Source organism: Hemicordylus capensis, chromosome 1 (genome assembly GCF_027244095.1).
Source record: "Hemicordylus capensis ecotype Gifberg chromosome 1, rHemCap1.1.pri, whole genome shotgun sequence".
Classification (NCBI taxonomy): Eukaryota; Metazoa; Chordata; class Lepidosauria; order Squamata; family Cordylidae; genus Hemicordylus; species Hemicordylus capensis.
Genome location: NC_069657.1, coordinates 71314028 through 71329663, shown reverse-complemented (window position 1 = coordinate 71329663; position 15636 = coordinate 71314028). Strand labels below are relative to the sequence as shown.

General features: G+C 47.7%; 1 protein-coding gene across 6 annotated transcripts in view; it reads left to right on the top strand.

Moving 5' to 3' along the window:
* Positions 1-15636, top strand: part of INO80 (INO80 complex ATPase subunit) — a 139544-nt gene that overhangs the window by 49495 nt on the left and 74413 nt on the right. For all 6 annotated transcript variants that reach the window (XM_053285801.1, XM_053285802.1, XM_053285803.1 and 3 more), the window contains 4 exons: positions 211-270; positions 1322-1464; positions 8139-8223; positions 9506-9623. In XM_053285801.1, coding sequence (XP_053141776.1) covers positions 211-270; positions 1322-1464; positions 8139-8223; positions 9506-9623 — 406 coding nt within the window. The remainder of the gene's footprint in view (positions 1-210; positions 271-1321; positions 1465-8138; positions 8224-9505; positions 9624-15636) is intronic.

Below are 15636 nucleotides of genomic sequence, written 5' to 3'. Positions count from 1 at the left end.
CCTGTGATCTATGTTTTTAGATTATTTATTTGCTTGCTTGCTTGCATTTATTATTTCAAATTGTCAATAACACTTTGATGTCTCTTTGATTTGATCAGCAATGCTTGACAATGTTTGCTTGGATTTTCCCCCAAGAGCAAAAGTATGATAGGTCTCCAGTAGTGTGGTTTGTTAAAAAGTACTTATTTGGAATTTGTGTGTGCATTCTAGGTGCTACCTTACTGGGGAAATCCCCATGATCGAAAAGTGATCAGGAAATTCTGGAGTCAGGTACCATCAGTCCCCCTTTTATTTTATTATCTGTGTTGCTTATTGTCCTTTTTTCACTAACTGAAGCTATGTTCCAAAGAGACAAGTAATAAATAAACACACAGTCCTGTTCTCCTTCTTGTGTGTGTGGGTTTTTTAAAATTTTAAATATTCATCCTACTTCCAACACCTATCTCTGCATTTCTTCTTGCCAGGCCTTAAGAGCTTTTCATTTGCCATGCTTCCTTAAGGCCCAGCCTCCTCAGCCCTCATTTTGCTTCCTGATCCAACTTTCCTATCTTCTTTCAAGCCTCAGAATTCCTGCCAAGTCTCAGCATTTCCATTTGCTTCTGCTGTGGTTTGTCCCCTGAACTTAGCTCTTTGGTAGAATACATGCTTAGCATACAGACATTCCCAGGTAAGTTTGGGAAAGACTCCTGTCTGAAACACTGGAGAGCTGCTGCCAGTCAATATAGACTGCACTGAGCTAATGGATCAATGATCTGACCCAGTTTAAGAAAGCTTCAAGTGTTTCTGGGTATTCCCTTTTCCTGCCCCTACATTTGATCACTTCTTCAGAGAGGAGTCTACAGTAACTCCGATCCTAGTATCCTTGCCTCAGGGAATTTTCAGTGAATTGTAATCAGAAGGTTGCTTCCTGAAACTATGTGAAGAGCTGTGTGTTGTGATATAATCGTTGTGACACAGGGCCTGAAAACTGAATAATTCTTTAAGGAAGTATCTGTTTCATTAGAAAGCCGTTAGGTTCTTGTCCTAACACCTGAATGAAGCCATTGTCTATTGCCCCCTAAACATGTTTTTTTTGTTAAAGTGTGGGGCTTTTACAATTGGAAAATAAGGGAAGCTTTCTGAAATAGCGGGCCATTTCTCTAAAGGGGAAATGGGTTATTCACAAATAGGTTATTAAAACAGTGTCTTTTTACTGTCTTCATTAACCCAGACATTTGGGAGAAGATGGGGAGGGGGGGATGTGAGGATTCCATGTTTGACCTTTGTACCAGTATTGAAGCAACGCAGTTTGTATAACTCAAATATCTCTTTTTTATTGCAGAAAACTTTGTATACTCAGGACGCTCCTTTCCATGTGGTAATCACCAGTTATCAACTTGTAGTCCAAGATGTGAAATATTTTCAACGGGTTAAGTGGCAATATATGGTGCTGGATGAGGCACAGGCACTCAAAAGTAGCTCCAGGTAATTTATGCAAAGGCAGGGGGAGAAACAAAAAGAAATAATGTGGCCAGTGCTGAAAATGAAACTTGGATGGAGAACAGAACATTAGTATAGGATGTAGTAAACAACACTTTGGCTCTTGAGGAAGATTATTTATTCTTATTATGGGATGTTCAGGTGCATTATTGGACTTCTCAGCTGCTGGGTGAGGACATCTCACGTGGGTTATCCTCCACAGCATGAAGAACATGTTTAAATTAGTCAAGAAGCCTTTAAGATGCCTGGGAGGATAACCTCTCCCAGTTTTGTTTGTCCTCCAGAGTGGACAACGCTGCCTTGCTTCTACTCCATTCTTCCTCTACTCCCTTGTTTTCTCTTTAAGTTCCTCCATACCTGGTGCTTCCGTTCCGTTACCTCGCCTTTATTCACCCTTAAAAAAAAAACCCTCTGCCTTTCCCACTCTCTTCCCCCTCCCCCTCTCCCCCTGCCAATGGAGACTAAGAGATCGGGCATACTGCACATGCTGATGCCGAAAGGAAGAAATCGGCGGAATACTTACAGCCTGGTAAGCCCCATCACAACCACGTGATGGTGCACGCCGCCCAAAATGCCCCACCACGGACCACTTTGTCTTTGTTGGGTGCGACAGGGGGGAGTAAGGGCCATAATCCACTGCCAGGACATGAGTGCGCCCGTCTCATGGCTATTCAGTGTGCTCAGAAGTGCGACTGTTCAACCTTCCCCCTCAACAGGCCTGTGAGCCCTGACCTCGTGGTCCTGGAGGAAGCTGTTCTCAGTGCTCCGGAATTCTCGTGGCAGGAGCCACTCCTGAACAAACCACCCTGTTCCCTCAGAAAGGACGCCGACACCCACTCCAAAGAGGGAAACCAATGCCCGGGGAAGGGACGGGCGAGGTGGCCACGGTCTCCTCTCTACCAGCAAACCTGGCTGGCTCCCCAGTCGATCCATTGAGGAGGGCGTGGGCAAAGGAGCTCTAAACACCACACAAACGTCTGCGCAGCCAGAGAGTGCACAAATAGAGGTCCCGACAATGCCGGCCAGCCCTCTTCAGCCCAACCCGGTGAGTCCAGGACCCTCTGGGCCAGTAGCCCCTAGTAGACCAGTGCGTCCCCAACCACGCGCAGGAACCACCATTCCAACCCCATCTCCCACCAGGGAAGTACCTGAGTCCTGGCGTCTCTGGTTTTCTTCTTTGTTGAGCCAGACACTTGAAAAACACTGCCCTCATAGAAAGCACGGCAAGCGCAGAAATCAGTCCCCCTTCTCCTCCTCACAGGACTCAGACTCCTCTGCAGCATCCTCTGAACCTCTGGGTGTCACTCCTCTGGACAGACAAACTCCTTCAATTGCAGCCGCCGCCAGATCCACCTAGACAGAGATAGATCCTATTAAAAATTCAAAAGGCCAAGCATTCATAGCAGATACAACACTGGATTCCGTACGTTTCGGGGCACGCACCACAACAAACAACGTTGTGGCCAGACGCACCTTATGGCTTAAACATTGGCAGGTCAACACAGCTTCCTGCTCCAACCTGTCCTCAATTGCATTTACAGCCCATAAACTCTTCGGGGACAAGGCCTTACAAGATAACTTAGTAGAAATGAAGGATAAGGAAAAAGCGCTCCCTTCATCTACTCACAAAGATGACAAATGACCTAATAGGAGATCCAACCAGCCCTTTCGGCCCTCCTTTAGTTCCAGAGACAGGGTCACAAGACCTCAGCTCACCAGCTGGAACAGGCCTCGCTTGACCCTCAAGGCTACCACTACGAAACAACAATTTGGACAACAATCCAAGCCTCGACAATCATCCTGACTCTCTGGGCATGGGAGGCCGCCTGTCTCGCTTCTTCAACTCCTGGGAGGCCTCCAACAAATGGGTCCTGGACACGATTCTCCACAGTTGGAAGATAGAGTTGATCTCCCGTACCAGGGACAGATTCCTCCCCACACCTTGTTCCAAATCTCACCAGAAACACATAGCCCTACAACAAGCAATTAGCCACCTCCTTACCATTTCAGAAATAGAACCAGTTCCTCCTCATCAACTCCAATGAGGCATTTACTCTATCTTGTTTACCATGCCCCAAATAGATGGCTCCTTCAGAGCCGTTTTGGATTTCAAATACTTTAACAAGTGGGTCAGATGCAGAAAATTCTGAATGGAAATGCTCCGCTCCATAGCGGAAACCCATAGCGGAAACCCTTCTGACATTGATTGACCTTACGGAGGCATATCTTCACATACCAATCCACCCACACTCCCGCCACCTCCTCCGTTTCTCCTACCAGGGATGCCACTACCAGTACCCAACGCTGCCATTGCCAACGCTCTCGGCGGTCCCAAGGATCTTTACCAAAGTGATGGCCCCCCTGGTGGCCCATCTCCAACTGTAAAAGGTCAGACTTTTTGCTTAACTGAACGTTCTCATACAATCCAGAGAGTCCACAACACAAGATATAAACACCACTCTTGCTACACTATCTTCTCACGGTTTTTAAAATAAACACCGTCAAGAGCCACCTAACTCCCTCCATGCAACTTCAACACCTAGGGGTGGTAATAGATATACTACAAGACAGACTCTTCCTCTGAGAGACGGGACAAGATAATGATCTTAACCCAATCCCTATTGTCTCTTAGGAGGGTATCAGTCATGACCTTAGCACAACTACTGGTCTCATGGTGTCCACTTTGGAAGCCCTCCCCTGGGCGCGCTTCCACCTCTGCCCCCTACAATGGTTCCTCTACCTCACCAACTGGAGATCGCAGAGAAGCGTCACACAAGGGTCACTCTACCTCTGTCAATCAAGGAATCTCTACATTGATGGGTAGAGTTAGGGCAGACCCTTCCTGGATCCCCCCAGGGTAATTGTCATGACAAACACCAGCCTCCATGGCTGGGGAACACATTGTCTTTCACACTCAGCACAAGGTACATGGACTCCACAGGAAAAGTGACATAGCATGAACTGGCCGGAAATGAGAGCCATACGTTTAGCACTTATGGTCTTCAAAGAACAGGTCCAGCTCAAGGATGTCCTAGTATGCATGGACAACATGACAGCGAAGGCCCATGTAAATTGCCAGGGAGGGACCCAATCCCACTCCCTCCATAAGGAATTGGTTCTACTAATGCATTAGTCGGAGACGCTCCTGTCCTCCATCATAGCACATCACATCAGCAGTTCCCTCAACATTCAAGCGGACTGGCTGAGTCGCCAGGAGTTACACCCAGCAGTATGGAATCTCAACCCTCAGACCCTCCATCTCCTCACCAGAGCCTTGGGTCGTCCATCGGTGGACCTCTTCACACCTCTCTGCAACACTCAACTACCTTGTTTCTTCTCCCGCTTTCTGTGCCAACAGGCAGAAGGGGTAGATGCCATCTCAGCTCCTTGGCCCCGGGAACTTTATGCCTTCCTACCGGTCCCACTCCTCAGCAGACTTCTACGCCGCGTTCTATTGATGAGAGCACAGGTGATTCAAGTGGCTCCCTACTGGCCTCATCGCTCATGGTTCACAGAAATCCTTCACCTGGTAGTAGACGGTCTGTGGTTCCTCCCACCAAGAAGCGATCTCCCCAGTCAAGGTCAAGTCCTCCATCACTTGGCCTGATTCAGGCTTGTCTCCTGGCAACTGAACGTAACATCCTCGGCCGCCTGGGATATGACAGACAAGTTTTAGATACACTATTGGCATCCAGAAGGACATCCAACAACTGCATCTATCAGTGTCCCTGGTGCGCTTTTCTTCTATGGTGCAGGCAATGCAAACTTTCAGTGATGGCATGCAGCCTTCCTGAACTTCTACTGTTCCTCCAAGACAGTCTGGACAGGGGGCTAAGCGCACACACCATCAAGTGACATGCAGCAGTTCTGGGATCGCTTCTCTCACCTTTCAAAGGGAAAGGCCTAACCTCGCACCCTCACTTGAAGCGCTTCCTGAAAGGGGCTACACTGTCATTCCCTCCGGTAGTTCACAGGTTCCCCTCTTGGGACCTCCACAAGGTCCTCAGGGTACTACGCATACCTCCATTTGAACCATTGCATTCTATCCCTCTGTGCATTCTGTCCATGAAGCTAGCCTTTCTGATAGCTATCATGTCAGCTAGGCGAGTTTCCAAACTTAGGTCCCTATTTGCTCATCCCGGATTCTGCATCTTCTCCTCAGATTCAGTTACCCTGATTCCGGACCCCTCTATACTACCGAAGGTGGCTTCAGTATTCCACAGAACCTAGTTCTATCCTCTTTTTGTCCTGACCCCTCTCATCCAAGAGAGAAAGAGTGGCACAAGCTAGACGCTGCTGCCTGAAAACCTGCCTGTCTCGGATCTCTTCATTCCGTTCCACAGAAGCATTGTTTGTGTCCTTCCTACCATCCACAGTGGGTCAACAGGTCTCAACTTCTACGCTGTCCAGATGGATCAAGGCCTGTATTTCTCTGGCCTATGAAGTCCAGCACTTTCCTACTCCTCTGAAGCTTACGCCTCACTCCACTTGCTCAGCATCCACCTCGGCAGCCTTCTCCACGAACGCTCCCTTGAGAGATATCTGCAGAGCGGCAATGTGGTCATCTCCATCCAGCTTTACGAGACATTACAAGTTAGACCTGATGCACTCATCTCAGGCTGCCTTCGGCTGGCGTGTACTTCAACACGTTCTTCCTCCCCAGTAGCTGGGGTTGTCTTCCCTCCCAGGGTCTTGTTAATTATGGCATGTCCTATGTGAGATGTCCTCACCCAGCAGCTGAGAAAGGAGCATTGGTCACTCACTATGAAGGCTGCTTCTTGCTGCTGGTATTGAGGACATCTCAACCCACCCAGGGTGTCTGCGGCTACTGGTCTGTACCTTGTTACCTGTGTTTTCAATACTAACTGTACCTTTTATGGATTTTTCTCTCTCCTTTCTAGAAGCTTGGCTTGACTAACTAAACTGGGAGGAGCTATCCTCCTGGGCCTCTTAAAGGCTTCTTGACTAATTTAAATATGTCCTGCCCCTCTGGAGCATGCTGGGAAGGATAACCCATGTGAGATGTCATCAACACCAGCAGCAAGAAGAAGCCTTCACAGTGAGTGACCAATGCTCCTTTTTCCTTCAGTTTCCTGAAGGTGCAATGACTTCTAATTTGGGTATATACATTGTTGTGATGACTTAGATAAGATGCTCATAGTTTACTCCCAAGGAAATAAATGGCTACTACATGACTGGAAAATTAACTTTTCCCATCTGAATGGATGAGATTGCTTTGTCTTAACTAGTTGTTTGAAAACTGTTCAGTACTCACTTTTTAAAAATACTTAGAGGAAAAAGCTAATGGCATCACAGTGTTTACATTACTAGGGATGAACAAAATATTCAAACAAATAGATTCGAATTTGAATCTTTTTGACTCAAAACTGCTTGCACAAAATAGGATTTGTTCAAATCCATTCAAATTCGCTTGGATTCGAATGAATCCTAGTCATTGCAAGCCGTTTCAAGTTGAATCAGTTCGGATTCAAATCAATTTGTTTGAATTTCTTTGCACATCCCTACACATTGAGGCTGTTCTCAAGTGCAGCCTAACCTGGGCTAGGGATGCCCAGCCCAGGTTAGGCTGTGCATAAGAACCACCGGGATCAGTCCCGATCCCGGCGGTGCCTCAGCAGCAGAACTGCCAAAGAAGCACGCCAGTTAGCTGAGGTTAAGGGCACGCTTGCACCCTTAACTGTCATTTACCTGACAGTGTGTCAGTACCAACTGCTTGTAGCTGGGGCTGAGACATTGTAGGGCTCCTGGCCAATGCTGGGGAGATCCCCAAAATGAGGAGGACAGGAGAGTTGGTCTTGTGGTAGCAAGCATGAATTTTCCCCTTGCTAAGCAGGGTCTGCCCTAGTTGAATTTGAATGGGAAACTACATGTGAGCACTGTAAGAAATTCCCCTTAGGGGATGGGAATCCCCTGTTACTTGCAGGGGAGTAACAGCAGGAGAGAGGGCATGCCCTGATCTCCTGCTGTAGGCTTTCCAGTGGCATCTGGTGGGCCACTGTGTGAAACAGGATGCTGGACTAGATGGGCCTTGGGCCTGATCCGGCAGGGCTGTTCTTATGGGGCTGCTCTGGGAAGAGCATGTTCCCTCCCTCCCTAGCATCTCCAAGATAGGGTTAAGAGAGACTCCTGCCCACAACCTTGGAGAAGCCGCTGCCAGTTTGGGTGGACAGTACTGATCTAGACGGACCAATGGTCTGACTCCATATGCGACAGGTTCCTGTGTTCCACCGCACACTTGCGTAGTGCATTATGGGATTTCCAGGGGCCGAGATGTCACATTCTAGCCACCGCACTGCTGGGGGCAGCCAGTGTCCATCTGGGCATGCAATCCATGTGCCCAGTACAGATCCAGCTATCATCTGTGGAGGAGGTGAGTTTCAGCAGCCTTCCTTCCCGCACGCCTGGTAGCCCTTCTCACTGATCCTGAGAAAGGGCCCATTATATTGTACCTCCGGAGTTACTTTAGGAAACTGATAGAATAGAAAGAAGTAAAATGGTATGAAAATATATGTAATCTTTCTGTTTCTTCAAATGAACCTTTATCTATACAAGTCTTAAAATATGAGCAGTATTGATTTCTTGTTTTGCCATGTTTATTGTGCTTCATTTTTAACAATTAAAACACATTGGTATTTCAGTGTCCGCTGGAAAATTTTACTTCAGTTCCAGTGCCGAAATAGACTATTGCTAACTGGGACTCCTATTCAAAACACCATGGCTGAGGTATGCATGTATGCTTAGTTTCTCTCCTGCTCCCTTTGCAGTGTTCTAGATCAGTGTTTCTCAACCTTTTTGGAGTCATGGACCGGTACATTATTTGTGCGCAGTTTCCCGGACCAGCAGTTAGTAAGGGGGTAGCCCCCAACCCCGCCCCCAGACACCCCCCAAAAAACAATTTTGGGCCGACTGAAGCCACTGGGAGCTCTCTGGAGCTCATTTCCAGGCACCCCTCATTGCTTGATAATGTTCATTTCAAGGAAGCGAAATGAACATTATCTAGCAGTGAGGGCTGCCTGGAAATGAGCTCCGGAGAGCTCCCGCCAGCCTCTGCCTTCCTGAAATTGTTTTTTTAGGTGGGTGATTTTTATTAGTGATGCCTCACAGACTGGTACCCAACACCTTGTGGGCCAGCAGTTGAGAAACACTGTTCTAGATTAATTGATAAACAGAGGCTTGAAAGCTAACCATTCTGATCAGGATCCAAAGAGGCAATAGGTTTGGTTGTAGAAAACCATGCACACAGTAGAAGCTTCATTTGTTGCTTTGACTGCAACAATTCCACTCCTTTTTCAATTTAAAGGGCAGCCTGCCTCTTAGAAACTGCTGCATCAGAAACAAAACACTGGTAATGCCCAGATTTCTTCTTGTAAACTTCTGGCATAGCTGTATTTCTGGCCACAAGGTATGCCGTAATGAGTGATAAATGGGGATTAAATGAAGAGCTGCAAAGTACTTATATCATACTTACTGGGCTGAAAAGTTTAAGAACATAAGATCAGCCTTGCTGGATCAGGCCCAAGGCCTACCTAATCCAGCATTCTGTTTTCCACAGTGGCCCACCAGATGCCTCTGGGAAGCTCACAGGCAAGAGATGAAGGCATGCCCTCTCTCCTGCTGTCGCTCCCCTGCAGCAGTTGTATCTTCTTGAAGATTCACAAGTTGGTTATTGGTGTCTCATGGGATTTTTATTTAATTTTTTTTGCATTTTCACAATTGCTTATGTTATATGTTGCCTAAGCTGACTTTCTGTGATGAAGAACTTATAAGATTGCTATTGCTTCATCTTTGAGTGGTTCCACACAGATTTGCACATGTGGTAGACATTTGGTAGATTTTTTTGTTAAGTGACCAACTTGACCATCCATCCATCTGTGTGATTGTGTGGACTTTTTATTTTTATTTTTTTAAGTATTAGAGTTAGAGGAAAGCAATCTTGTTTTTAGCCCATTTTGTATGCTCAGTAAAAGACCCTATAGGAAGCTAACTATTTGCTCCTGTGTTTCAGCTCTGGGCTTTGCTACATTTTATCATGCCAACATTGTTTGACTCGCACGAGGAATTCAATGAGTGGTTTTCTAAAGATATCGAAAGCCATGCAGAGAACAAATCTGCCATTGATGAGAGTGAGTACTGTGCAGTATCCTGTATTTTCTGTCAGAATTCCATAATATGAGCAGAAATGACCATAAAGAGTGGAATATGTTTTTCATTGTTGTTTAATTGTATTAATTCTAGCTTAAGACTTGGATTTATTCTGTGGGGGTGAGAGTTATTTTTGTCAGAACTGAGATCTCAAGACTACAGAAGTGTGTTTGGAGTGGGCAGCAGCATTAATTTTTCACACACAAACTGGAGAGCTTGCATATGTTCGTTTAGAAGATTTATACCCTGCTTTTTTCATAGATACCCAAAGTGGCTTACAATAAATCAATGCAAATATAGAATTTCTGGTATAAACTGATGCTTTGAAATTTATTATACATTTCTGTTAGTGCTCAATTAGCATTTTCTTCTTTCTGGGACTCAGCTGTTAGCAAAATTTGCTTTAGTTTAAATGCTTCCTGAGAATCCAGTTTTGCCATTGTCTCCTGAATATTGCTTGGTTTATCAGGAATTGCAAGGCCACTAGAAACTCCATCACATTTACGGATGGTTTCAAGAGAATTGCAGCACATGGATGAAATATATCTTTCCTTCAAATGCTCATAAAATGACCAGTTCCTGGAGATAGCAGTCCACAGAGCATTGGTATTTTGATGTGATGTTGTAGTGGCTGTGTTGGAGCTGGGTAAAGGAAGGAGAGTATAGCTGTTTTGCTTGATCTGGATCGAGGTCGATGCCCATAAGAATGGATTCTTCGCCTGCGCAGGAGCTGAGCGGTAGCCATGCCTGAGCTAGTCGAAGTGCCAGGCCACGCCCCCACGCAGAGCGTGCTATTTAAGGCGTGCCCTTGGTGCGAAGCCCTCAGTTCTTGGACGACTGCCTTTGCGTTTGGACTTCGGTCTGCCACCTGGGAAGTTCCTCTTTTCTGTTTTCTGCGAAGAGTTCATCTTACTGTGATCAGATTTATTGTCGTTTGAAATTTGGACTGGTTATCGGACTATGCTTGGTTTTGTGACGCGAAACAACTGACGGGAATTCTCTGGCTTCTTCACTCAGACTGGCTGACGACGACTCCTTGGATCCTGACTACTCGTGATGGACTTGACTACCCTATATGATATGGCGGAAGAGAAGAAATCTTTCAAATGGTGTGAGGGTTGTAGAGCGAAACTACCCTCAAAGGACCTGCAATATCTCTGTTTATTGTGCCTTGGTGAAGAGCACAATGTTTCCATGTGCAAGATCTGTCTGTCTTTCTCTAAACAGACGCGGAAGAATTGAGCACTCCGCCTTCGGGCGGCTATTTATGACGATGTGCTCAGCCCTTCGACACCGGGCACCCCTCTCCCGTCGACTTCGACTGCGGCCCAGAGATCATCTTCGGCTCCTCCATCATCGACGCCGGGTAGTCGTCACTCGAAGTCTTCATCAACCTCGAGACACTGCTCTTCGAAACCGCCTAAGGCTCCACCGATGCCGAAGTCGACCTCGACCTCAAAGCCTACGGCGTTGACATCGAAGACAGGAGAGCCCTCCGCGTCGATGTCGGCGGAGTCTTCAAGATCGACAGACTCCTCAACCTCGAGAGTGTCCCCCCACGAATCAGCATCTCAGGGGAAACATCATAAGTCGGCGAAGCGTCCCGCTGCCAACTGTTCTGATTCTACGCCAAGCAAGAGACCTCATACTTCAGCTCCATTGGTGGAACGCACCCCGTCCCCGGCAACGGTGCAGGCTCCGATGCAAGGACCTCCTTTGAGTTCGATATCGACACTTCCATCAGGAGATGTGATTCTTGACCCGTCGGCATCGGCGACTGTCGACGTAGGGACTACAGCCGTTCCGATACTGCCGGCGTTGTCGGCGTCGACACCGACATCGAACCAGGAACCTGTGAACCAGGCTACCTCGACATCAGAGACCCTCAACATGCAAGTTCTATCGGTACCAATGCCGATAGCACGTTCGCTCTCTCCTGCGCCTTCACCTCTTGCTTCCTCTACTCCTTCGACACCAAGGCCTTCCAATGCACCCCCTGTTTCATCGACCTTACATACACCGATCCTCTCAACGTCGACACAAGTTACTCCTAGATACCATGTGCCCTTGTCAACGTTCCAGGCCATCGGTTCCGATGCAGAGGAGCACCTACCATCAGCTACTTGGTCTCTTCTCTCCTTGCTGGACTCGTCATCCAGTAAGCATTCTACCTCAACCTTCAAGGGCTTTCCTTCTACGGAAGCTGGACTACCACATCGAGCAACATCCACGACTGAGGCTCGTCCTGCCTTAACTCTAACAACAACCCAAGTACAGTCTCCGCTCGCCTGGCATAGCTGTGGTTTCAGCCATTCTGCTCTGGGGTCTAGATCTCCAGGAGAGCCTTATGTCTATGAAACTGACAGGCCCTGGCTGAACGTGCTGTCTTCCTCCACTGTTCCTCCCACGAGGGTACCATATCCTGATCCTCATACTTACTCGACATCTGAAACACAGACTGACGCCCTGCTCTTGATCCATTGTGCATCCCAGACATCCTCAAGGTCGGTCCGTTCAATATCCATCCAGACAGACCCGTTGCCACTCGTTCCAGTGATGTCGACAGAGATGCAGATGCCCACTGATGCAGGGAAGGGTGTCCCTCCTCCGAGCTCCTCTTCTGAACACTATGGCTCTTCTGATTTTGAATCAGAAGAAGAGAACACCATCATGGACCCCCCCCCCCCATTGATGTGGCGACAACTACGTATGTTTCTCCAAACGATGAGCTTAAAGCTTACCATAAACACATTCGTATCATGGCGGATGCCTTGAGTCTGGATATTTGCTCACAGCTTGCCACCATTGATGACCCTGTGTACAACTTTATGTTAAAATCTCAAGCGACTGCACCTGTGGCCTTACCGATGCTGCCTGTCATCACGGGAGCAGCGAAGTGTGCTTGGGAAGTACTGCATACTTCCACACCAACATCCAAAAAATTAGAAAGCTTTTACCGGATACAGGACAAGGACAACGGATACCTGTTAAAACACCCGGCACCGAATTCCTTGGTAATTGACTGCGCTATCTCCTCTAAAGGTGGGAAACATCATACGGTCCCTCTGGATAAGGAAGGGAGAAAATTGGATGTCTTAGGCAGGGAGGTTTACTCTACCTCCTGCCTATCTATTAAAGTGGCAAATTATGTGGCCTGCACAGCGAAATACACACACGGCCTCTGGGAGCTCCTGGAACAAGATCTTGACACACTTTCCCCACATGACTTTAAAGCCAAATTTCGGAAGACCCTAGACGAGTCTGGGGAACTGACACGCAGACAACTTAGCATTGCCAAACACCTGGCAGAAAGTGAATCCCGGGCTATGACTGCCGCCATAACTCTACGTAGGCATGCCTGGTTGAGATCAACGGGTCTGCAGCAGGATATGAGAGACAAAATCGAAGGGTTGCCTTTTGATGGCACGGGCCTCTTTAGCGAAACTACAGATGCAACAGTGGAGCAGCTAAAGAAGTCTAAGTTTACAGCTAGGACCTTTACATCATGTCCTTCAACATCACAATCTGACAAATACCGCACCACCTATGGAAGATACCGGCCTTCCTTCCGTGGACAGGATCGCCACGACTTTAGGAAACCTTAAGCTTCCTATCGTAAGCGCAACTATCCGCAGAAATCTAAAGTTCCTCAATCTCAACGTTCGAAACCACAGGACAACCAGAAGCGGCTTTGAGATATGGAACTGCCCACTGACATCTCCCAACTCCCCTCTCCCACCAGTGGGGGCAATATCATCTACCTCGAAGGATCCATCCACCTTTCCGTCCCATCCTATCATCAAGCTGGCCAGCCATGCCCCCGCATGGCATCATATAACATCAGATCATTGGGTCTTAAAGATCATAACCCTGGGGTATGCAATCAAGTTCAAATCACTGCCTCGATTTACGAAGATCAATGTTACTCCACCATCGGAAACCCTAACGTTGGAAGTGAGGGAGCTGTTGCAGAAAGGGGCTATAGCCCCAGTGTCATGGGCAGACAGGCGAGAGGGGTTCTACTCCCGCTATTTTCAGATTCCCAAGCGGGACGGGGGTATTCGACCCATCATGGACCTCCGCCGCCTGAACAAGTTTGTCAGCGTCAAAAGATTTTGTATGATGGCGTTGCAGCAAATCCTTCCCCTTCTCCAGGGGGAAAAATGGTTCGCAATGCTGGACCTCAAGGATGCTTACTTCCACATCAACATTCAACCTTGTCACCGAAAATACTTGCGATTCACCGTCGGCAACCTAGTATACCAAAACAATGTATTGCCGTTCGGCTTGTCCACTGCCCTGAGGGTCTTTTCAAAATGCATGGCGGTGGTGATTGCACACTTGAGGACCAAGGGAATCTCCATATATCCATATTTGGACGATTGGCTTATGACATCAAAAGACAAAGACGAGTTACATTTGCACATCCATTATGTACTAGACCTACTGCGAGACCTGGGAATCCAGGTTAACTGGAAAAAATCACACCTGGAACCGGTACCCATAATCTCCTACATTGGAGCTGTCCTAAACGCCAGGGAACAGAGGGCATACTTACCATAGGATCGCTACGAAAGCATCCTCAACCTCATATCCCTTTTTCAACAGCAGCCCATTCAAACGGCCCAAAAAATACAACGTTTATTGGGTCTCATGGCATCCTGCAACACTGTCATCCTTTTTGCCCGGCCGAAAATGCGGAAGCTACAACTTTGGTTTCTGTTGGTCTTCTGCCCTGCAAGGGACAGCCAGTGGAAACGACTACACATCCCATCACAAGTTCTGAATTCTCTGTCCTGGTGGACACAATGCAGGCACTTACTCGCTGGAATACCGTTTCAACCTCCTTCCCCATCTGTCTGGCTGACCACAGATGCATCCTTACAGGGCTGGGGAGCACATTGCATGGGCCTCAAGGCCCAGGGGAGGTGGTCCAGGTGTTGGGCCCTTTTACATATCAATTTCCTGGAACTCTTGGCAGTCTTCCAAGCTCTGCAGGCATTCTTACCCATCCTGGCAGGTTGTACTGTCCAAGTTCAACTGGACAACACGACTGCACAAGCCTATATCAATCGCCAGGGAGGGACGGTGTCTGGCAGCCTCTGTGCCTTGAGCGTCCATCTTTGGCACTGGTGCATTCAGCATCAGATCACCCCACTGGCAATACACATCAAAGGCCTAGAGAACACCCTGGCAGATGACCTAAATTGTGTCTTTCTACAGGATCGACAACACGAGTGGGAACTTCAGACAGACGTCCTACTTCCTCTATTTGAGCGCTGGATGTATCCCACTGTGGACCTCTTTGCCTGTCTAACAAATGCGAAACTGCGTCGCTATTGCACCAGAGCAGGACACGATCCTCTCTCTCCCTAGGGGATGCTTTCCAGTTGAATTGGTCACAGGAGACCCCATACATGTTTCCCCCTCTTCCATTGATACCCCGGGTTGTGGCATGCCTGTTATCAGAACCGACCAGCAGCATTTTAGTGACACCATGGTGGCCAAGACAAACCTGGTTTCCACAAGTACGCAGACTGTCCAAGAATTGTTACCATCATCTGCCCTGCCACCTAGACCTCCTCACTCAAGATGGAGGTCGCGTTCTCCATCCAGATGTACAAACTCTCCGCCTCACTGCCTGGCGGATAATCTGCTCAATCATATCCTTTATTAACCAAAGAAAGGCGTCCACCCACCGAAATTACATGAGCAAATGGCGCCGGTTCAAGATCTATGCACGCTCCAAAGAGTTTCTGCCCAAGAAGGCAAAAATCCAGGAAGTCCTTAGATATCTCACAACTCTGAAGGCTAACAGTCTTGCCAATGTATCGCTAAAGGTTCATCTGGTGGCCCTATCCTCCCAACACCCTGGGGTTGAAGGAAAAACGCTGTTCTCGCATCCTCTGAGCAAGGCTTTTCTAAAGGATCTTTCTCATGTTTATCCCCCCATAAAGCAACCGGTAGAACCATGGAGCTTGTCCCTGGTCCTTT